Source organism: Glandiceps talaboti, chromosome 3 (genome assembly GCF_964340395.1).
Source record: "Glandiceps talaboti chromosome 3, keGlaTala1.1, whole genome shotgun sequence".
Classification (NCBI taxonomy): Eukaryota; Metazoa; Hemichordata; class Enteropneusta; family Spengelidae; genus Glandiceps; species Glandiceps talaboti.
Window position 1 is genome coordinate 12,591,161 of NC_135551.1, and position 25,350 is coordinate 12,616,510.

At 37.2% G+C, this 25,350-nt stretch overlaps 1 protein-coding gene across 1 annotated transcript in view; it reads left to right on the forward strand.

Annotated features, from left to right (window-relative positions):
- Positions 1-25,350, forward strand: part of LOC144432593 (connector enhancer of kinase suppressor of ras 2-like) — a 112,947-nt gene that overhangs the window by 53,715 nt on the left and 33,882 nt on the right. The window contains exons 2-7 of the mRNA XM_078120842.1: positions 3,199-3,362; positions 4,429-4,640; positions 5,458-5,587; positions 6,887-7,006; positions 8,529-8,657; positions 10,508-10,779. Coding sequence (XP_077976968.1) covers positions 3,199-3,362; positions 4,429-4,640; positions 5,458-5,587; positions 6,887-7,006; positions 8,529-8,657; positions 10,508-10,779 — 1,027 coding nt within the window. The remainder of the gene's footprint in view (positions 1-3,198; positions 3,363-4,428; positions 4,641-5,457; positions 5,588-6,886; positions 7,007-8,528; positions 8,658-10,507; positions 10,780-25,350) is intronic.

Consider the following 25,350-nt stretch of genomic DNA (forward strand, 5'->3'; position numbering starts at 1 on the left):
TTGATTATTGCAAATTGCAGTTTATACCTTACCCAAATAATTGATTCTCAGGAGATTGGTGGGTGGATTATTGCTGTCAAGTATAATTGGATAGTGAGAAAATAAAATACCAAAGTTCTGTCTGAAAATGCCAACTGCTTGAAGATACAAACCTGTAGGTTATTTGAGATTTTGGTATAATTAGTGTTTTAGGAGCTAAAGACAAAATTTTAGTTGAAACGTGCATATACAAATGTATATAGGGTATTTCCATCTATCTTATACCAAGATTTTTATGGAGAAACCCAGTATTACAGAGATATGTGTGTATGTGTATGTGTGTGTGTGTGTGTGTGTGTGGTGGGGGGGGGGGAGAAGAGGCTGAATTTCCTCATAATGTACTATAATATTGGTGGCAAATCCAGATATGAAAGTTGGGGGGGGGGGGGGGGAATAAAACTTGCTAACATTGCCATACACTGTACCATAATTTTGACAAAACCCTGGTAAAAGATGGGGGAGGAGGGGATAAGGTAAAACTAATTTTCTGTAGAACATATCATAATATTGATGGGGAACCCAGGCAGAAATGGAAGTAGGTAAAAATTGCATGCATTGGTAGATTTCCATGCCTTGAACCATAGATAGATTTGATGGGGAACTCAGGTAAAACATTAAAAGAATATTTAAGTTGTTATGAAAACACAAAAAGCTGATAATCACATGTACAATGTAGCTAGTTTACCTTGTGTGTATACAGATTGTATGAACAAGTTTTAAAAACTTTAAAAAAAAAGAGTGAGACAATGGCAAGCTGAAATGTTTCGTCAGAAAATACTAACCACTATTCACAAATCAGGTATTTCATAAGCCTATATTGATGTCTGATAGTCCACTCTTATTGGAATATTTCAGTGGTTAAGAAATCAAAGAAAATTAAATGCATTCATATGTACAAACCACCTGCATTGGCAAAAAAAAAATTAACAAAAAAAATTAACAAAAACTTTTTTCTAATAATTACATGTACATGTATACTTACAATGTTTTCAAGGTTAGATAGGCAACAACATGACTTGACATATACTATACAATATGTCATATACATGTACGTAATGGTACATTATTTTATCCATGATTTCAACAAAATTTCTGATTGGGCCGAACAAAAAAAATTGTGTGGCTCCAGTTACGCTCAATTTTAGAATAGGTGAGGTAGGTAGATTTTTATTTTATTTTTTTTTAAAATATTTTTTTTCATATGTGAGTACAGTTCAGGTATCGGTAGTTATCTTTTCCGTTGTTTTCCATATGGTCTCTGTGTTATTGGTTGCTTCTCATCAGATGTACAACCATTACAGATTGGAAGAACAGTTTTATATCGTCGATGTCAGTTTCCACATCCACTATTTCTTGCAAGACTTCACAATTTTCATGATTTTATTATTTTTTTCTCAAATACATAAAAGAGAAGTTTAGGGTCGGTGTGAAAAAACTAGGTTGGGTCGGGTAACTGGAACCAAACGTTTTTTTTTTTAGGCCTTGCTTTAGTTTACTTGGTGACCATTTTCAGAGAGGACCAAAAAGGTTAAGAGTAAAGGAAACCATTGTGAAATAGAATCAGGTTTATATTATAGTATACTATTATAATGGAAGCTTTTCAGACCTAATCACTCATACATTGTAAACAGGTGTTTTGTTACCTAGCTGTTATAAAAGTATTCCATGTACCGCACAGATGGGATTATGAACACCTGAAATAACCAAGTTGAGAACTGTAAAGCCTGCCCTCTAGCAGTCTATTGCTGCCATGGTGTGTGTTTTGTGTACTAAAGGGTGAACCATTTTAGTTTTATGTTTCTCATTGTGACACCTTGAAAATGGTAGGTCTTACAAATAATTAAAAAAAAATATTTTAAGTGTGTACATGTACATGTACATGTATTTTGTGTACATGTAGGTCTTACGAACAATTAAAAAATACATTTTAAGAGTGTACATGTACATGTATATGTGTACCATACATTATACTTTGGACAACTTGTACATGTACTTCACATTTAACTATATACCGGTAGACTCTGAGACATTGGTTTATTGTACAGTCATGTACAGGTGGAAGTCTCAAATTGTTGTGATAATTTTCACCAACATATTGCACTCACTGGCATTCTTGCAAGTCAGTGACGACAACTAGAAATAATAAGTGTGTGTCTCAGATGGTGCCGTACAGAGACCTGACATTTACTGTTGTTACGATGGTACTAGTATACTTGTACTTTTAGCTGATTTGGCCATAGAGGGCGTCAATTTTTTTAAAATCACAGTATTGAAGTGAAGAAATATAGTGTTGGTCTGGTGATGAGAAACTACAAAATAAAAAAGTGCAACCCTAAGAGTAGTGTTAATGTCACCACATGAAATCCACTTTTGTACAGACTTGGTACAAAGAGACTCAGAAACAACTAATCCCTTGATCATTGTATTTCATTTGAAATAAGGGTATGTCATAACAAGTTGAATGCTTGCCTTTTGATCTCCATTCAGAGTATAGTCCCTTCAGTTTAAGCCTTCTTTATATAACTTTTGTTTTCTCTCTGAATAAAGCAACAGGGGGTGCTGAGTCACATAATTACTGAGTGTCTGTCTGATAAATCATGAAAATTTAACTTATCATTTTGACCTGCCGGCCACAACAAAAAAAAAAGTTGTAATTTATCAGTGAGGGTGGTAATGCCAGTGGACACAAAATGTAGCTCATTTCGAATGTCTTGGTCAACCTTCAAGAAGTGATATTCCTTATCACATAGCTTTTAACCTGAGTGACGACTGAAGTTGTGAACCAGCTGAGTTAATTGTACATGTAAACCCAGCTTGTGCAACAATACAATGCAAGTCTTTTTGTGATAAAGGAACACGTTGTCATGCCTACATACATATATAAATAAATAGATTTATGTCATTATTATCAATGACACATTTTGATTTGATTGTTATTGTCTATTAAAATCTAATCATATACTGTTCACTTTTTTCTTGGTGTTACTTTGATCTCTCTTTAACAGTAACAGGCCTGGGCTTCACACACATGTCTGTATACATGTAGGTATGTAGGAGTGACTTGATTCATTCCATTCAAAGCTGTAGCCTTGAAGGCATCTAATTAATTCATTTTTCAACTAGATTAACAATGATGTTATTTTTGTATATTTTTGACAGGTTTAGATGAAGCACTTGGCCAATACATCGATGATTTTGTCAGCAAAGGAGTAACCGGTGAAAAATTACTACAACTAACACAACAAGATGTAGAAGAGTTAGGAGTTTATAAAATAGGACATCAAGAGATTTTATTTGAGGCTGTTAGTCTTCTAAGTGGACTGGTAAGTAATCCTGATTACGTATGTAGCATTGTCGTTTTCTACCAAGTCACTTTTCAAGAGTAAGTAATCTTCTGTTGTGTGTTGTGTGTTGTGTCGCAAGTTACACAAAACCAATGGCTTTTTGAGGACCACTACATCCTTGAAAAAGAACGACTGTGACCACTTTTTGAAATGCTTTCACGTTATTATCATAAGCCACTGTCTTCTTTGTGGTAACATTGATTAACTGAACTAGGTTCACTCAAGACAATTATTGTGTGTCAACAGACAAAATATCGTCTTGCATGCGAGAATGACTTTTGAAAGTGTCAGTACTGTAAATGTTCAGTGAAATTTATTACCAAAGTTGAGTACACATTGTGCGCTTAAAACTTGCCATAGCAATCAAACATTCAGATGGTGAATGTGACTAATCCACCCAGTCTTGGAAAATCAAAAGCAAAAGTTGGCTAACCCCCTCCAGTCTCTCCTCTGTCAAACAATACTTCACTTACAAATACTTTACAACTGTATGCCATGGTACATGTATGGCCAATGCTACATTGTATATTACATACATTTTACAATGTACATGTATAGAATGCATCTTCTGTTGAGCAACTCTGAGTCACTATTAACAGTTTCTCTTACAGTTAGGTGACTGACTTACATAAATAGTGTAATGCACTGAATGTTAACTTAAAGGCCCATGATTCTATCCCAAGTTCTCACGTTAATGTTATCTTATCAGTGGAGCCATAAGGATTATATGGGACAGTCTTTTGTTCTGGACCAACTTTTTTTTCTTATCTCTGCCAGACAACTGATTTTCACACCTAACTTTTAATCCGTTTTCTAGTTTTAGTGAGTGTTTAAGCATAAATGTAGTTTGTTGTAGAGCTCTTAATTGGGCAAAAGATACATTTTGTATTCTCAGGAGTATCTATGAGCTAGCATACTTTAATTAAGAGGCACCCAGTATTACCAAGTCCTCCAATTATACTTTTCACAATTGTAAAACTTTAAAAGACGCATGTTAGACTTAGAATTGTTCTTTTTTTTTTTTTACATTTTCCTTTTTTTCCAGAATTTTGGTTTAGAGAATGAAAATTTACAGTATTTATCTCTGGCTCTCAGTTGTAAAGCCAATAACTTGAAGAGTTTAATCAAATGCAATCATTACTGCAATCAAATCAACCAATCCTATGATGACCAGAGTAAACGTCTATCCAACGAAGTGTTAAAACTCATCACTGATGTTGTCACAGCAACAAGAGCACTGGTATCATGGTTGGACAGGTAAATATCAGCTGGCATATACTGCCCTCAATGTTGAAGAAAGTGTTTCTTTTGTTTTTACCTGTATTGTGTGCGTGTAGGCTCACAAAATATGTACTCTTCTTTTTTGTTAGCTATAATTGTATATGACAATACAATTGTATTGTTGTGCTGTATATGTGTACAATAACAGTTTGAGAAACTTTCCATAGAAAATTTAAAGCAAAAAATGTATAATATCTTTAATTAAACCATTAATTTTTCACTAAATTAATTATTACACATTATCCATGATTCAGTCTCCGTTATTTACATTAGTCTTATTAGTCTTACCTGAGAATTGGAACCATGAGGAATAGACAGGGCCATTCTTTTGTTTAAGACTAAGTATTGCAATAGCTCTGTCAAAATTTGTTTTCTAAGCCTAATTTTTAGCTTCTCATAAAATATACAAATACATGTATTACACTCTCCTACAGTACAGTCCTCGACTCTCTCACAGTCCTTGAAGCTTCGCATAGCTAAAATTATGAAGTCAACGAATGGTTAGACCTATGTGATCGATGAGGGTGCACAGTACAAGGATATTCAAGTACAATTATGCAGTAGATATCGGTACATACAAAACAAATTTTAGCTATGCGAAGCTGCGAGGACTGTGAGAGAGTCTAGATAAATGTATATGCCGTGAAGTTGGACAAGCACTTCATATCGGTATGGCGCCCTCTAGTGGCTTTATCAGCAAGACTGATTTCTATCCAGAAAAAACCCAACACATTCTAATAGATATGCTGTACAAGTAAAGTGTCATTGATTGCTCTTCATTTTCATGCTGCAGGATACCATTCTCAGGGCAAGATCATTTTGTGGATGTTAGAAATCAGATAGTACATCTTGGTTTAGATTTAACTGGAGCAGTTCATATGGATTGTCCTGCTGTAGATATAGAGGTTGCTATTTTACCAGTGGTAAGTACTTGTGGTGGAGATGTCCTACATACCTAATGAAGACACAGCATTTTGAAGTTTAACTGTTATATTTACAAAGTGGATAGCATGGAAGCAGAAAATCATATGACAGGAAATTTCTACCATGAGTAGCTTGGAGGGGAAAGTGGGCTGATGTTCTGATTGTACATCATGGCAAAGACAGTAACAGAGGCAAATTAGATAGATGTGCTATGTATAATGTACTCTATCTAATTTGCCTCTGTTACTGTCTTTGCCATGATGTACATACAGAACATCAGCCCCCCCCCCCATTCTTATTTCAACCACTAGGTTGCGCCTATCAATCTGTTTATGTCTGTCTGTTATTGAATATAGATATAGTAGAGTTTAATATCTGATATACAAATTGATGTGTCTCTGTCTGTCTATAGTTCAGAGTATATATAGTGTAGACTTATGTGGTAGCCTAAATGTATTTGTCTGCTCCTGTCTATCAGACTGACCTGTCTGTCTGTCTGTTTGTCTGTCTGTCTGTCTGTCTATTTGAGAGTATAGATATGGTAGAGTTATGATAGTCTAATCTATCTGTGTGTCTATTTTAGAGTATAGATATGGTAGAGTTATATTATAGACTAATCTGTCTGTCTATTTGAGAGGATATATATGATATGGTAGAGTTATATTATAGACTAATCTATCTGTCTGTGTGTCTATTTCAGAGTATAGATATGGTAGAGTTATATTATAGACTAATCTGTCTGTCTATTTGAGAGGATATATATGATATGGTAGAGTTATATTATAGACTAATCTATCTATCTGTGTGTCTATTTCAGAGTATAGATATGGTAGAGTTATATTATAGACTAATCTATCTGTCTGTGTGTCTATTTCAGAGTATAGATATGGTAGAGTTATGTTATAGACTAATCTATCTGTCTGTGTGTCTATTTCAGAGTATAGATATGGTAGAGTTATGTTATAGACTAATCTATCTGTCTGTGTGTCTATTTCAGAGTATAGATATGGTAGAGTTATGTTATAGACTAATCTATCTGTCTGTGTGTCTATTTCAGAGTATAGATATGGTAGAGTTATGTGACAAGACTAATCTATCTGTGTGTGTGTCTATTTCAGAGTATAGATATGGTAGAGTTATGTTATAGACTAATCTATCTGTCTGTGTGTCTATTTCAGAGTATAGATATGGTAGAGTTATGTTATAGACTAATCTATCTGTCTGTGTGTCTATTTCAGAGTATAGATATGGTAGAGTTATGTTATAGACTAATCTATCTATCTGTGTGTCTATTTCAGAGTATAGATATGGTAGAGTTATGTGATAAACTAATCAAGGATTCAAGGGATCCATTAGTTATACAACCAGCACAATTAGAACTAGTCACATTGAAGAAGAAAAGACCAGATGAAAGTTTGGTAAGTGTTCTAATAAATTATACACTACACTTGATAGTCTTTGAAGGCCTATACCAGCCACTCTCAGGAATTGGTTTTGTGTACACATCGGACAATTCTTGGGTTTTGGTATTCACATCCATTCCCTCACCCCCACCACATGTAGGAAGGACAGCAGCATACTGCATAGACAACTATGTGTTCTCCAGGCAATCAACATTCCCTAACCCCCACTACACATGGTAAAGACAGCAGCATACTGCATAGTCAACTATGTGTTCTCCAGGCAATCAATTATATGGATACAGTGACTATGATGTTGGAGGTGGCATTGATCAGATCAACAATCAAGTAGCAGACTGAGTATGCGGTACTCTTCCCAGTCAGGACCACTTGGACTTATGCCAAATGTGGTATATCATGATTTTACAAAGGTTACTATTCTGTCTTGACCTATCAGATCTTTAGATTTTCACCATCTATACATATTTACATAAATGACAGAATGCCATGACACAAGTACTAGTGTAAGTACTCAAGACATTTATCCTTTATGTAGTTGCTGAATTTTGTGCTACACTATTACATGCAACTACTCCAGAGAGTATCATCACAAATACTGTATGTTTATAAATACCCAATGTCTGCAAACAACACTCGGATTCTCTCAAACTATTTGATATATATGTTATTTTGAATGTCAATAAAAAGTCTGTCTGTCTGCTGCAACAGAAAGCTGTACTATACAATGTAGGTTGTTTGACAGTCAGTGTTTTTTTTTCACTACATGTCAATTTGATTGAAGTATGAAGGTGTACATAACAATTTCCATTAGTTTCAGTTGTAAGGGTATGATAATCAACGCTACATATGAAGGTATACATGTCAATTTCCATTAATTTGATTGACAGGTTATGAAATTCAAAGCTACATATGAACAGTATACATGTCAATTCCCATTAATTTGATTGACAGGGTATGATAATCAAAACTACATATGAAGGTATACATGTCAATTTCCATTAATTTGATTGACAGGTTATGAAATTCAAAGCTACATATGAACAGTATACATGTCAATTCCCATTAATTTGATTGACAGGGTATGATAATCAAAACTACATATGAAGGTATACATGTCAATTCCCATTAATTTGATTGACAGGGTATGATAATCAAAGCTACCTATGAAGGTATACATGTCAATTCCCATTAATTTGATTGACAGGGTATGATAATCAAAGCTACCTATGAAGGTATACATGTCAATTCCCATTAATTTGATTGACAGGGTATGATAATCAAAGCTACCTATGAAGGTATACATGTCAATTCCCATTAATTTGATTGACAGGGTATGATAATCAAAGCTACCTATGAAGGTATACATGTCAATTCCCATTAATTTGATTGACAGGGTATGATAATCAAAGCTACATATGAAGGTATACATGTCAATTCCCATTAATTTGATTGACAGGGTATGATAATCAAAGCTACATATGAAGGTATACATGTCAATTCCCATTAATTTGATTGACAGGGTATGATAATCAAAGCTACCTATGAAGGTGTACATGTCATCACAGGAACTAGAGAACAATCACCAGCTGATTCGAGTCGTAAAGTCCACCCTGGAGATGAAGTAGTCCAAGTCAACTACAGAACCGTGGTAAGTATGTGTTTCACAGTGTCTTCCTCTTAGGAAGTGTTTAGAAAACTTAGACTGTTATTGTAGAGATGAGTTGGTGTTTCACTGTCGCGAGTCAAAGCCAGAGACCCGACTAAAGTTTGGATGTCTTATTTAAAAATTGATATTTTAGAGTAGAGAGTTCAGTGACTGGTTTGATATAATTTTGAATTTACTTGGAATATATTAAAGACTAATAACACCCTTTACCTTGCTCAGAGACACAATGATGTGTACAAGTATAGTGTACACTTGATACTAAGTAAAATCTTCACTATTTTGATCTCCTTTCCCCGTCCATCGCTTTACCAACAAAAGTGTTCATTAAATGCACAATGAATATGAAATGATAAAATTAATTTTCAAGAAAAAAAACAACTATTATTTTCAAAATAGTATTTGAATTTTGAAGACCTCATGATTTAAAAAAAGACCAGCAGTACTAGTGAGTTAGTCAATTTAGGAAAATGGTCAGACAATGGTTTATATATAGATATTGAAATTTGCCTGTACTACCAAGTTCCTCATTGCCCACCTGTGTTTACCTTTTTGTGCTGCCACTAGAGGGCAGTATAACATGCTCTAATTTTATGAATGAGGGCATTGATAGGGTTGCATAGAGAATGTATACATTGAACCACAGTCTAAACATTTACTTGACTTGGGGAATGAATGTGTACATGGATGCTGGGTTCATAGATATAAATGAAAGTTTGTACTCACGTTAATTCTAGTATTATCACACAATATGGACAAGTTGTTCTATGGATCCGTTTTCTACAATGTTTATGTGTTGGAGTAGAATTGTTTATATCGTATGAATACAATAGACTTATAGTCTTAGACATATCCTCTTCAAGACACATGTACACCTCAATGTGTTTCCAATTTTGAGTCCATTAGACCAATTTGGAGTGAAAGGTAAATAAACCTGCCTTACAAAAAGTCTAGATTGTAAGATACATTATGAAGCTCTGCCTTCATCACTCCTTGAGGGGGGGGGGGGGATTGGTCAGTTAGCTAGAGCACATGACATTTGACATAGCTTACAGACTAGACAGTCATGAAGTGTAATTCATCCAATAGGAATAATTTAACCATTTCTAGTAAAACATTGAATGTATTTTCCAAACTGTAAAAAATTAACAGCCAAAAAATTGCAACTGCTGTATACTTAAAGGGTACTTCTGATGTAGATGGTTTTTAATTTAAAACAATTCTAAAACAATTTATTTGTATAAATTGAAAGAATTCAAAGTTGAATACCATACCCAGTGTTATATTATAGTATTTAGTGCTTTCTTGTCACTCGGTAACTATATTTTTTTCCTGTTTCTCATTACCTGACTGACTCAAATTTTCAGCTCCAACATCAAAATTAAAAGAAAAAATATTTTCGTACACCCTTACTATTTTGTGGAACAGCACCCTCTCTGGCAAGAATAAGCAAGTGTCTAGACTGTCGATGTCATGTACAGTCATGGCAGTGATAATGACACTTGTTCACGAACAGAGTATTTCTTTCATGATGGAAATTATTCAAGAAAGGGGGGGGGGGGGGGCTGAAAACATGCCAATTGTGCAGAGAAGCTGGGAAAGGGCTTGTTACCAGGAATCCAATAAAAAGAAGATATAGAGGAGGAAAAGGAGAGACAGAAACATGAAGAGGATTTTTTCTGTTTGTACTTATTTTTTAAATCACCCACCCAGTCCATAGTTTCTATGAAAAAGTATGAGAAACATAATAAAATTAGGAGGAGCCTTATTTATTAAAGATTACTTTAAATTATACTTGAATTTCTAAAGCAGTGTTTTGTACAATATATTCATAGGTTGGTTGGCAACTAAATCGACTAGTGGAGGCTTTGAAAGAAGACCCTAACGAAGTCACCTTGACTTTGAAGAAACGTCCTAAGAATGTTTTACTGCCAGGCCAAGTTGTTGTCAAGAGATCTAACCTTAATCCAAGCGCTAAGAAGAAATTGATGCACACAGCACCAGGTAGAAGACGACAGAACAGTAGTGAGAAGAAAGTGAAATCACCCTTAGAACAATTATTTATACCTCCACCACCTGAAGAACCTTACTCACCAAGGACTGCTAGGTAAGTCTATACAGTTCTCAGTACCTGCAATAACATTTTACCTCATGCTTGAGGGTCAAAATAAAACAAGAAGGTCGACTCATTCTCAGTACCTACAATAGCATTTTACCTCATGCTAGAGGGTCAAAATAGAACAAGGCTTATTATCAGTACCTACAGGAGGTGGTTTATCTATTTAGGAAAAAAGACACCAGATTTTCAAGTGATCACTTTATTTCATGACACTTTGTAGGGTAAAGATATTTTTGAAGAGCAAAAAAAAACTAAACAAACAAAAAACAATTTTTTGGAAAGAAAGAATGAACATAAACAAATATTTGTAAACAAGTATGGCCAATTTCAAGCTCCTGTGGGCTAGCTATATACCAGGTAATACACAGAGTCAGATAGGCAAGTCTGTGGGCTTGCTATATACCTGGTAATACACAGAGTCAGATAGGCAAGTCTGTGGGCTTGCTATTTTATTTATTTATTTTCTGCATCCCTTTTATATCAGGGGCTCACTAAAAACATTAGGAGCAGCATTTACATAGAATCAAATACATACAAAAAAATTTAAATATCATGTTAAAATAGCAAATAATAACTTCAAAGAAATAATAAGAGATAAAGAAAGAGATAAAAAATTACAATTCTCCATCAGGTTAAACATGTTTTCCTATGTTCCATTGCACTACTTAGAAATTGCTGGATACCTGGTAATACACAGAGTCAGATAGCCAAGTCTGTGGGCTTGCTATATACCAGGTAATACACACAGTCAGATAGCCAAGTCTGTGGGCTTGCTATATACCTGGTAATACACAGAGTCAGATAGCCAAGTCTGTGGGCTTGCTATATACCAGGTAATACACAGAGTCAGATAGGCAAGTCTGTGGGCTTGCTATATACCTGGTAATACACAGAGTCAGATAGGCAAGTCTGTGGGCTTGCTATATACCTGGTAATACACAGAGTCAGATAGGCAAGTCTGTGGGCTTGCTATATACCTGGTAATACACAGAGTCAGATAGACTACCTGTGGGCTTGTTATATACCAGGTAATACACAGAGTCAGATAGGCAAGTCTGTGGGCTTGCTATATACCTGGTAATACACAGAGTCAGATAGACTACCTGTGGGCTTGCTATATACCAGGTAATACACAGGGTCAGATAGGCATGGCAGTCTGTGGGCTTGCTATATACCTGGTAATACACAGAGTCAGATAGCCAAGTCTGTGGGCTTGCTATATACCTGGTAATACACAGAGTCAGATAGGCAAGTCTGTGGGCTTGCTATATACCAGGTAATACACAGAGTCAGATAGGCAAGTCTGTGGGCATGCTATATACCAGGTAATACACAGAGTCAGATAGGCAAGTCTGTGGGCTTGCTATATACCAGGTAATACACAGAGTCAGATAGGCAAGTCTGTGGGCTTGCTATATACCAGGTAATACACAGAGTCAGATAGGCAAGTCTGTGGGCTTGCTATATACCAGGTAATACACAGAGTCAGATAGGCAAGTCTGTGGGCTTGCTATATACCAGGTAATACACAGAGTCAGATAGCCAAGTCTGTGGGCATGCTATATACCTGGTAATACACAGAGTCAGATAGGCAAGTCTGTGGGCTTGCTATATACCAGGTAATACACAGAGTCAGATAGGCAAGTCTGTGGGCTTGCTATATACCTGGTAATACACAGAGTCAGATAGGCAAGTCTGTGGGCTTGCTATATACCTGGTAATACACAGAGTCAGATAGGCAAGTCTGTGGGCTAGCTATATACCAGGTAATACACAGAGTCAGATAGGCAAGTCTGTGGGCTAGCTATATACCAGGTAATACACAGAGTCAGATAGGCAAGTCTGTGGGCAAGCTATATACCAGGTAATACACAGAGTCAGATAGGCAAGTCTGTGGGCTTGCTATATACCTGGTAATACACAGAGTCAGATAGCCAAGTCTGTGGGCTTGCTATATACCAGGTAATACACAGAGTCAGATAGCCAAGTCTGTGGGCTTGCTATATACCTGGTAATACACAGGGTCAGATAGGCAAGTCTGTGGGCTTGCTATATACCTGGTAATACACAGGGTCAGATAGGCAAGTCTGTGGGCTAGCTATATACCAGGTAATACACAGAGTCAGATAGCCAAGTCTGTGGGCTTGCTATATACCAGGTAATACACAGGGTCAGATAGGCAAGTCTGTGGGCTTGCTATATACCAGGTAATACACAGGGTCAGATAGGCAAGTCTGTGGGCTTGCTATATACCAGGTAATACACAGAGTCAGATAGGCAAGTCTGTGGGCTTGCTATATACCTGGTAATACACAGTCAGATAGGCAAGTCTGTGGGCTTGCTATATACCAGGTAATACACAAAGTCAGATAGCCAAGTCTGTGGGCTTGCTATATACCTGGTAATACACAGTCAGATAGGCAAGTCTGTGGGCTTGCTATATACCTGGTAATACACAAAGTCAGATAGCCAAGTCTGTGGGCTTGCTATATACCTGGTAATACACAGTCAGATAGGCAAGTCTGTGGGCTTGCTATATACCAGGTAATACACAGAGTCAGATAGCCAAGTCTGTGGGCTTGCTATATACTTGGTAATACACAGAGTCAGATAGGCAAGTCTGTGGGCTTGCTATATACCTGGTAATACACAGTCAGATAGCCAAGTCTGTGGGCTAGCTATATACCAGGTAATACACAGAGTCAGATAGCCAAGTCTGTAGGCTTGCTATATACCAGGTAATACACAGAGTCAGATAGGCAAGTCTGTGGGCTTGCTATATACCAGGTAATACACAGAGTCAGATAGGCAAGTCTGTGGGCTTGCTATATACCTGGTAATACACAGAGTCAGATAGGCAAGTCTGTGGGCTTGCTATATACCTGGTAATACACAGAGTCAGATAGGCAAGTCTGTGGGCTTGCTATATACCTGGTAATACACAGAGTCAGATAGACTACCTGTGGGCTTGTTATATACCAGGTAATACACAGAGTCAGATAGGCAAGTCTGTGGGCTTGCTATATACCTGGTAATACACAGAGTCAGATAGACTACCTGTGGGCTTGCTATATACCAGGTAATACACAGGGTCAGATAGGCATGGCAGTCTGTGGGCTTGCTATATACCTGGTAATACACAGAGTCAGATAGCCAAGTCTGTGGGCTTGCTATATACCTGGTAATACACAGAGTCAGATAGGCAAGTCTGTGGGCTTGCTATATACCAGGTAATACACAGAGTCAGATAGGCAAGTCTGTGGGCATGCTATATACCTGGTAATACACAGAGTCAGATAGGCAAGTCTGTGGGCTTGCTATATACCAGGTAATACACAGAGTCAGATAGGCAAGTCTGTGGGCTTGCTATATACCAGGTAATACACAGAGTCAGATAGGCAAGTCTGTGGGCTTGCTATATACCAGGTAATACACAGAGTCAGATAGCCAAGTCTGTGGGCATGCTATATACCTGGTAATACACAGAGTCAGATAGGCAAGTCTGTGGGCTTGCTATATACCAGGTAATACACAGAGTCAGATAGGCAAGTCTGTGGGCTTGCTATATACCAGGTAATACACAGAGTCAGATAGGCAAGTCTGTGGGCTTGCTATATACCTGGTAATACACAGAGTCAGATAGGCAAGTCTGTGGGCTTGCTATATACCTGGTAATACACAGAGTCAGATAGGCAAGTCTGTGGGCTAGCTATATACCAGGTAATACACAGAGTCAGATAGGCAAGTCTGTGGGCTAGCTATATACCAGGTAATACACAGAGTCAGATAGGCAAGTCTGTGGGCAAGCTATATACCAGGTAATACACAGAGTCAGATAGGCAAGTCTGTGGGCTTGCTATATACCTGGTAATACACAGAGTCAGATAGCCAAGTCTGTGGGCTTGCTATATACCAGGTAATACACAGAGTCAGATAGCCAAGTCTGTGGGCTTGCTATATACCTGGTAATACACAGGGTCAGATAGGCAAGTCTGTGGGCTTGCTATATACCTGGTAATACACAGGGTCAGATAGGCAAGTCTGTGGGCTAGCTATATACCAGGTAATACACAGAGTCAGATAGCCAAGTCTGTGGGCTTGCTATATACCAGGTAATACACAGGGTCAGATAGGCAAGTCTGTGGGCTTGCTATATACCAGGTAATACACAGGGTCAGATAGGCAAGTCTGTGGGCTTGCTATATACCAGGTAATACACAGAGTCAGATAGGCAAGTCTGTGGGCATGCTATATACCTGGTAATACACAGAGTCAGATAGGCAAGTCTGTGGGCTTGCTATATACCAGGTAATACACAAAGTCAGATAGCCAAGTCTGTGGGCTTGCTATATACCTGGTAATACACAGTCAGATAGGCAAGTCTGTGGGCTTGCTATATACCTGGTAATACACAAAGTCAGATAGCCAAGTCTGTGGGCTTGCTATATACCTGGTAATACACAGTCAGATAGGCAAGTCTGTGGGCTTGCTATATACCAGGTAATACACAGAGTCAGATAGCCAAGTCTGTGGGCTTGCTATATACTTGGTAATACACAGAGTCAGATAGGCAAGTCTGTGGGCTTGCTATATACCTGGTAATACACAGTCAGATAGCCAAGTCTGTGGGCTAGCTATATACCAGGTAATACACAGAGTCAGATAGCCAAGTCTGTAGGCTTGCTATATACCAGGTAATACACAGTCAGATAGGCAAGTCTGTGGGCTTGCTATATACCAGGTAATACACAGAGTCAGATAGCCAAGTCTGTGGGCTTGCTATATACTTGGTAATACACAGAGTCAGATAGGCAAGTCTGTGGGCTTGCTATATACCTGGTAATACACAGTCAGATAGCCAAGTCTGTGGGCTAGCTATATACCAGGTAATACACAGAGTCAGATAGCCAAGTCTGTAGGCTTGCTATATACCAGGTAATACACAGAGTCAGGTAGCCAAGTCTGTGGGCTGGCTATATACCAGGTAATACACAAAGTCAGATAGCCAAGTCTGTGGGCTTGCTATATACCTGGTAATACACAGTCAGATAGGCAAGTCTGTGGGCTTGCTATATACCAGGTAATACACAGAGTCAGATAGCCAAGTCTGTGGGCTTGCTATATACTTGGTAATACACAGAGTCAGATAGGCAAGTCTGTGGGCTTGCTATATACCTGGTAATACACAGTCAGATAGCCAAGTCTGTGGGCTAGCTATATACCAGGTAATACACAGAGTCAGATAGCCAAGTCTGTGGGCTTGCTATATACCTGGTATACACAGAGTCAGATAGGCAAGTCTGTGGGCTTGCTATATACCTGGTATACACAGAGTCAGATAGCCAAGTCTGTGGGCTAGCAATATAGCTGGTATACACAGTCAGATAGCCAAGTCTGTGGGCTTGCTATATAGCTGGTATACACAGAGTCAGATAGCCAAGTCCGTTGGTAGCTATATACCTGGTAATACACAGATTTTGTTGTTTTTCAATTGGTGACAATTCATACCAAAAAGTCCCTTATTAATAAAAAGTTGGGGGTAAAACACTCTTTCAAGCGAAGGACTCTTTGTCAATGGTAGTGTGGATGTGTCAACATTTATCTTCTTGTGATGGGAGAATTTAGGTATGTCAAAGTATGGAAGTAGAACTCTAGTTCTACTTCCATGGTCAAAGAAATATAGAAATTGATGTGCATCGGTCGCATGTCAAATTGTTATTAAGGAACATTAGTCAACCACCACATATAGTCTGGATAGCAACATGGTCTCCAATCTGATTAAAATCCGATGTAGATGTCGGCTAATCGTGCATTGCTATCTTACCATCGTTATTTAGCTTGAATTGACCTTCGTAGTACATGTTTACATTTTTTAGCCTGAGGAGGCGATCAGGCTAAAAAATGTAAAACATGTACTACGAAGGTCAATTCAAGCTAAATAACGATGGTAAGATAGCAATGCACGATTAGCCGACATCTACATCGGATTTTAATCAGATTGCATGGTCTCTAACTAAACTATGTCTGTGAGTGGAGGTGTGAAACTAATGATACCATGTAACCATGTAGGAACGAGACTATATACCACATAGATAAGGGCAAACACCAAATTGTAGTTTATCAGTTATTGGGGCTCAGGAACAATGGTCACCGACCACATAGGTAGAGGCAAACACCAAATTGTGGTGCATCACAAGAAAGTGCTCTGCACCGATCAGTTGTGTGTCAAATTGACATGTAGAGGGTATACATGAATTAGGAGTTCTAAGTCATTTTATGCCAAGAGGTCATTGGTGTAATGAGAGAGGTAGGTCAGAGTTTAATTCATACAGTTTCCTGCTTCCGTGTTTACACAATGATTTACACAATGGCAGTGGAGTCTAAGGATTAGGGTGATGTATATATAAGAGTACATTCAGGTGATTACAGACACAATCAAGACATCACTGTATTTGTTATTGTTATGTCTAGAGAGAGAGAGAGAGAGAGAGAGAGTAAAAGTGAATTGTCTGGTACCTGTCAGGTCTCATACTTTTATGGCCAAGACTCAGTCAATGGTTGGTGTGACAGATACAGGTGTTGATTCGCTTGTTTTGGAGCTATTCAATAGTGTTCATGATTCTGTTTTAACTTTTTTGATATCTCATGACAGTATTAAATACTAAGTCACCAGGGTCACTTAGTATCAGTCTAAGGAAAGATCAGATTATCTGAGTAGTGATTAGATAGAGTTGCCACATGAATTTATGTAGCCTAGAGACTTGGCAATCTGACTCAACATATTGGCTTGATTGACAGTATTGGTATTTTCAAGCTAGAAAGTATGAGGTGGGGGGGGGGGGATGAGGCTCCGAACATGGACAAAGTTCATTCAGGTGGTACATGTATGGTAGTTGGGTTAGAGATAACCAGCTGTGTGGTTGTTTACGTACAGGTTGGAACCCTTAAAATTTTGGGTTGGTTTGTGTAGGGAAACTTTTGGCGATACATTCCCGGATCGGTAATAGTTGATCTCTGGGTTATATGAAGTGTTGTTGTTGTTGTTGTTGTTGTTGTTGTTGTTGTTGTTGTTGTTGTTGTTGTTGTTGTTTTGTCTAATTCTGCAATAAAAAAAGCCATACAATACATCACAATGTGTTTTCACTCATCTACACAATCAATGTATTCCAAAGTCAAATACTACATGTACCAACTGTGTGGCAACTGTGTAGGAGGAACTGAAATATTTTAAATGTATACTTGAGGATACAAAGATATAGTTATTGAGCTTCAAGTTCCAGAATAATTGAATAATGTACAATTATTATTAATATCACATAATATATATAAATATATGTTCAGACATGAGATAGAAACACCTATTTATTTTATTTTATTTATTTATTTATTTGCATCCCTATTGTATCAGGGGCTCACTAAGATTGTTAGGAGCAGCACTAACAAAAAATTAATATACATACACTACTAAAAAAAGACAAGTACATAACGGAAAAAAAACAAAAAAAAAAGTGAGGTAAGAAGATTGATAAAAAATGAAAATAAAAAATACACTTCAAATGTTAGTTGTCAGAAAATCTAACGGTTAAACTATTCTATATTAGTTTTAACAAAATCTTTTTTCTGTTTACAATTGTCTCAATAAGGTATTGTTTGAGTTTATAAGTTTTTAAGTTTTATCTTTTCTTACTGATATAACTAATTTGGTATGTTTCAATTTTGTAAGAGATTATTGTTATTTTATTTATTTATTTTTTATTAAAAAATTATTTGTTACTATTCTATTAATTTTAATTTTTTTTTTTTTACATTTTTTACTGTATACTTTCATTTCTTTGATTTTACTTATTTCATCTGTGTTTTTGAACATTTAGCAATTCCTCTGGGAATTATGTGAAAAATGCTACAATGTCGGCCGCATATCACGACTGGACCTGCTAGACTGAACTGAACTGAACTGAACATGGGAAAGGATATGACAAATAGTTCTAAGTGTTGTAATGTGATATCTCTGTAGGAAATCATTCAGTGGCCAAACTTACATTGGACCATACTGTACAACTGAAAATCTGACTCGCTTTCACTCTCTCTCTCTCTCTCTCTCTCTCATGTCAACATATTCTGACACACCCACCCCTGCGCAGTGTTGTCATTGGAAAGATATGTAAATAGTACCATGTTATTGTAATGTTAGGGTCATAGTTGAAAGGTCACACTTTCAGGTTAACAACAACAACAAGTCCCAATACCCAGTGGCTGTTTATGCAAATGTATAGTCATTTGTTCAAGGTTATTGAGGTGTAATTTACATACTAGTACTTTGCATGGAGGAAATGATTGTTTTTCTGAAAGAGCTGGGGTGACATAATCTGTGTACATGTACTTAGGAGGTCTCTGTGCTGTGATTTGTAAAGTGGTTTGTAAAGGGGGAAGTAGAGCTGATATGATATCACTTGTTTCCTGCACCTATAGCAAATTGCGGAAGTTTAAATAACTGAATGTTGCAGCAGACCGTACACTTGACAGGTATGTGCACTTTTACTGCTATGTATCAACCTTTCAAACTATGTGATTGGTATGAAAATTGTCAGGTTGTTGACTGTCTTAAGACATACTTCTCAGGTGTGAGAGTCCAGTCAGTCCAAATGAAAGTAATTGATAGTCAAGTTACGTCTGTAATTACATACGATTGCATACTGTACATACCAGCATTGCTGAACACTCCATACTGTGTAATCCAAAATTAGGAAGGCCCAAACAACAACATATAGTGGCTGGTTTCTAACAAGTGTGACGGAATGTTGCTGGTAAGACAAACGATTTGTTAATTTATTCATTTCTTCAATTATCAAGGTACTGGAGGTACTGGTATAAGATATGGCATCGCCTGGTTGATTTATCGTTCTTTAGTTGACTTAATTTGTGTATCTATGGTTCAGTAAGTGCGACATTGTGATATCATAAGTCTAATCTGTCCACTATAGATTAGTAGTATTTGAATCTGGTAAATCTTACACCAGTCTGTCAACAAGGTTTAACATGTACCCATAGTTGGGGGGAGGAGGGGGGGGGGGGGGGGAGAGAACCTGCTGTTTTCCCCTCAACTGTTGCTCCTCATTGTAAAAATTGTCCAAAAAAACTTAAATTTATGAAACAAACAACGAGAATGAAACCACACAGTCTATAAACCAAAATAAAATTAAAATTAAAATTGTGTGTTTCTTGGGATTGTTATCCATGTTTGTTCCATGATTTTAAAAGATGAGAGGCTTGAGTTAAGTCTCAATGGTAGTTGCTTCTTACCCTTTACCCATATTGCCAAGAGGATTTAGAGCAAGTGCCAACAAGGTGGTGACTCAGGTGAGTGTCAAGTCCATAGTCTAGTCCCTATATGGAATCGTTTTGATTTATACGTCCAGAGACAACGTTGGTACATTGTATCCAGACTATTACAGTCAATGCCAAAGCCAGTACAGAGAATGTGGTATAAATGCTAGTACATGTACTGTCTTTTATTTACCTGACCTAGCCTATATGCTTGGTTGGAATCTATTACAGCATACCCTGATTTGTCAACAATGTTTTCCCCAGGGCTAAGATTCACTCTAATTGTTGCATACAATCACACAGATGCTTTGTCAGGAATGATTACGGTAAAATTAAGTGTTTTCAGTGATATTTTTCACAGTTATAGAACAACATTGAATTATGAGAGTTTACTTGTAAAGTTGGAAAGATATGAACTGAGATAGGATTGTCAAGGAATCAGTAAATAACATTTATATCATCCAAAAAAAAAGAAAAAAAAAGAAAAGTTTTTTCCTAAATCTAGCATTATATTTTGTAATACATGTAGTTCCAAACGCAGAATATAATGTACCACATATATTTCTGCTAAATCATTCGATCACAAAAAGAGTATAAGATTGTTCTATCATTGTGGTAGACTAGAGACTTCTCATCGTCTTTCTAATCTAGCAATCGTATACCAACTATAGACTACATGTATAGGATTGACAAGTCTCTGGTCTAGCATGGTGGCCAAATACTATATTAAAGAGTGTACCAGCAACCCATGTAGGTTCTATTGTATTAAACCTTCAGTGTACTCTGTCTCTGCCTAAATTTATCCTGGCAATAATTTACCACCACTATAAAACTTGCTTGGTCTTAATAAAAGTTGTAAATCAAAAAAAGGGAATGCAGTTTGGCAGTCTTTTATTAGTGATAAAATGAAGGACTTCTACTTTTGTACTATACCACTGACCTAGGGGGTCAACTTACTCCCCATACAGGGGGGGTCAAGTTACCATTCTACAGTTACTGTGTGAGTCAATCCAAGGTTGGTCCAACTATACAACTTATACAATGTAGTATATCAGGTTTTTACTGTCACCACAGATTTCAATGATATTCAAAATATTACATTTGATAACTTTAGCATGGTAATGGATAATGTAATTATAAAAGATATTTTTTATAAACATAAAAAGCAGAAAATTTATATAGGAACAGGACAACAAATACAGTATGTATACATACCTTTTAAGATCAACCCATAAAATGGATCCTTTAAACTTCACTTCCAAAAATACAGCCAGTTCATAAAATCTTAATTATTGGAAAATTATATTTAATATCATGACAGGGCATACTTACATTTTGATTGAATTTGATGGAAACCGTGTCATGTATTTTTAAACAGGACTTGAAAATAACTTCTTTTCTTTGATAGTCCTAGTGGGCTACCAGTTCCAGAAATTGGTAGCCCAAGGATGGTGACCAATAGTCCCATATTCCTGAATTGAAAACAGATTTCCTCTATTGGAAATATATGTGTTATTAAAATTCTTTCATGTCCATAAATCTAAGACTTTCATCTTCATCACATGATCAGTGGAAGCCTGAGTGGGCTACCAGCTGCAAATTATGGTAACCCCATGACAAGAATTGGTAGTCTGTGGGCATGGGACTACTGTTAATTTTGAGTCCTGCCTGTAAGAATGATATTTAAAATACCATGATAGACTATACATATATTATTTTTTTGTGTAGGTTGATGTAATTTTGTCACTGAAATATTGTATGATATACAACACTTACATGGGATAGGAATGCAAAATTACAAGTAATACTAGTGCTTATCAATTACATTACCAATGTCTTGAATGAACATTCTCTGTATCGAAACACATACATGTACTTGTATTTCGTCGCTCCATCCTTGCATTAGATTTGTGAGTTGAATGTCAACACACCAAACCTGTTATGTAATTGTACACCAACCTGTTTGTTTATATGTAAATCTTGTTTAATTAATTGTACAGTAATTAGTATAAAGTCTAAACAGTCTAGTAGCTATTGTTGTAACATTCAAAGTCACACAGGTGGAATTTGCAAACTTCTTCACTTGAATGGTTAATGTTTAATACATAAAAAACCTCAATTCAACTATTTTAATACAATGTTATTGTTGGTGCATAGCTTCACTGGTATTTAAAATCCTCTTTCAATACTTGATAACACAATTGATGGCATAGTATGGGTTGCCTTAACTCTTTAGGTAGTTTGCCAGGTAAACTCACTCCTAAACCATGGACAGACCTATAAATGTATGGGGGGGGGGAGTAGGATTGTTGTTTGTAATTTCAACATAACCAATAAATATACCTTTTACATGGTCTGATTCTATGAAATAATCATAATGAAAGTTAACATGACTTTGATTTGTGATAGCTTTCATCATCACGTTACAGACACAGACTGAAATGTTACGCTTTTTATCTGCCACATCAATATACAACGCATATTAAAAGTATAAACACCATACGTAAGACCCCTATCCCCCAAATATACAAATATCCTGGAATGGTATATGATCCAAGCCTACATGTAAGAAGTACTTGTGTAATAAATTGAATGGTGTATGATCCAAGCCTACTTCTTTGTACTTGATATATAATAAACTAAATTGAATCATCAAGTTCTCTCTCTCTCTCTCTCTCTCTCTCTCTCTCTCTCTCTCTCTCTCTCTCTCTCTCTCTCTCTCTCTCTCTCTCTCTCTCTCTCTCTCTCTCTCTCTCTCTCTCTCTCTCTCTCTCTCTCTCTCTCTCTTTTTCTTTTTTTCTTTATGGAGAGTGTCAAAACCATGAGTACTTTCTGGACTAAATATAAGAACAGGGACTGAACATCTGTACCCTTCGTAGCTGACTCGGTGCAATATATATTGTTATATATTGTTGTCATCTATTGCTGCTAGATTGGGTGTGGGGACTTTCCACTAATATCCTGTGTGTTTTCTTTGTTCAAGTTCCCTTTTGATAAGCAGAACACATTCATCAAATACATAATGAGTATTGAAAGTCCTGAAAATCATGATACAAACAATATATTATGCGACTGCAGATTATTGAGATCTTGCCAAGAATTAGTCATTTTAATGGTAGCCATTCAGTTATAGCCAGGAACCATATACCATTTCAAGACACGGAGGTTTTTAACCACAGACTCGATTTTATATCAAAACAAAACAAAACAAGAAGAAGTTCATGAGTGCACACTACATATACATGAAAATCCTAAAAATCACTGCATAAGATATAAACCGCTGTAGATATTTTCTCATTAATTAACCGTGGCATACATGTACAACTGCCAACATCAGACTGTGGACAAACGGAACTTGTTGCAAACAGGGAAAGTAAACAAATGAATTGGATTAGTAATACTTGGCTCAGCATGTTGGCTTCTATTACACACCATGGTCTGATATGAATAGTTTTATGGCCTCTTTATGTGTACATGAAATGCTAGGGGGTAACTGGTAATTTGTTTGTGAACATGAACTATTATGTAAAATGGCCATACAACTGTTCTTATCAAATGGCGGAATGTAGTACAAGTCTCTGTACTTCCACCATTCTGTTCCAAGTGTTATTATAAGCTAGTTCATTTGTTTACGTTCCCTGTTTGTAACAGGTTCCATTTGTCCGTAGTCTGATGTCAGCAGTTGTATTTTTCTGCTGATGTAACAAAAAATGAAGCTCTTGGTGGCACATCTCAGACAGTGTCTGTGGTATTGTGGTGATGAGTTATAGGGAAACTGAGAATATAGGAGTGTTAAAAGTGATTTACAATTATAAGTGAATGTCAATACATTGCCACCAATTAACTCAGTAGTTTGGATGCCAACGCATCAGATCGTTGGGTAAAGAGATCTTCAGATTCAAACCCAATGGATAGCCGCTACATACATGTAGTCTGTCCACTGCACTGTTGAGATACATCAATAGCTGGTTGTACCTCCCTAGCCCTATAGCCTGTTTACTGCACTGTTGAGATACATCATTAGCTGGTTGTACCTCCCTAGCCCTATAGCCTGTCCACTGCACTGTTGAGATACATCATTAGCTGGTTGTACCTCCCCAGCCCCATAGCCTGTTTACTGCACTGTTGAGATACATCATTAGCTGGTTGTACCTCCCAAGCCCTATAGCCTGTTTACTGCACTGTTGAGATACATCATTAGCTGGTTGTACCTCCCAAGCCCTATAGCCTGTTTACTACACTGTTGAGATACATGGTGTTCATCATTAGCTGGTTGTATCTCCCCAGCCCCATAGCCTGTTTACTGCACTGTTGAGATACATCGTTAGCTGGTTGTACCTCCCTAGCCCCATAGCCTGTTTACTGCACTGTTGAGATACAGCGTTAGCTGTTTGTATCTCCCTAGCCCTATAGCCTGTTTACTTCACTGTTGAGATACATCATTAGCTGGTTGTACCTCCCTAGCCCTATAGCCTGTTTACTGCACTGTTGAGATACATCATTAGCTGGTTGTACCTCCCTAGCCCTATAGCCTGTTTACTGCACTGTTGAGATACATCGTTAGCTGGTTGTACCTCCCTAGCCCCATAGCCTGTTTACTGCACTGTTGAGATACATCATTAGCTGGTTGTACCTCCCTAGCCCCATAGCCTGTTTATTGCACTGTTGAGATACATCATTAGCTGGTTGTACCTCCCTAGCCCTATAGCCTGTTTACTGCACTGTTGAGATACAGCGTTAGCTGGTTGTACCTCCTAGCCCTATAGCCTGTTTACTGCACTGTTGAGATACAGCGTTAGCTGTTTGTATCTCCCTAGCCCTATAGCCTGTTTACTTCACTGTTGAGATACATCATTAGCTGGTTGTACCTCCCTAGCCCTATAGCCTGTTTACTGCACTGTTGAGATACATCATTAGCTGGTTGTACCTCCCTAGCCCTATAGCCTGTTTACTGCACTGTTGAGATACATCATTAGCTGGTTGTACCTCCCTAGCCCTATAGCCTGTTTACTGCACTGTTGAGATACATCATTAGCTGGTTGTACCTCCCTAGCCCTATAGCCTGTTTACTGCACTGTTGAGATACATCATTAGCTGTTTTACCTCCCTAGCCCTATAGTCGGTCCACTCTACTGTTGAGATACATCATTAGCTGTTTGTATGTTTCATCCAACACAAAGTCATCGTCTCGCAGTTCCTATCAGTACGCATCAGTATTCAGTGCTACGGAGTGAG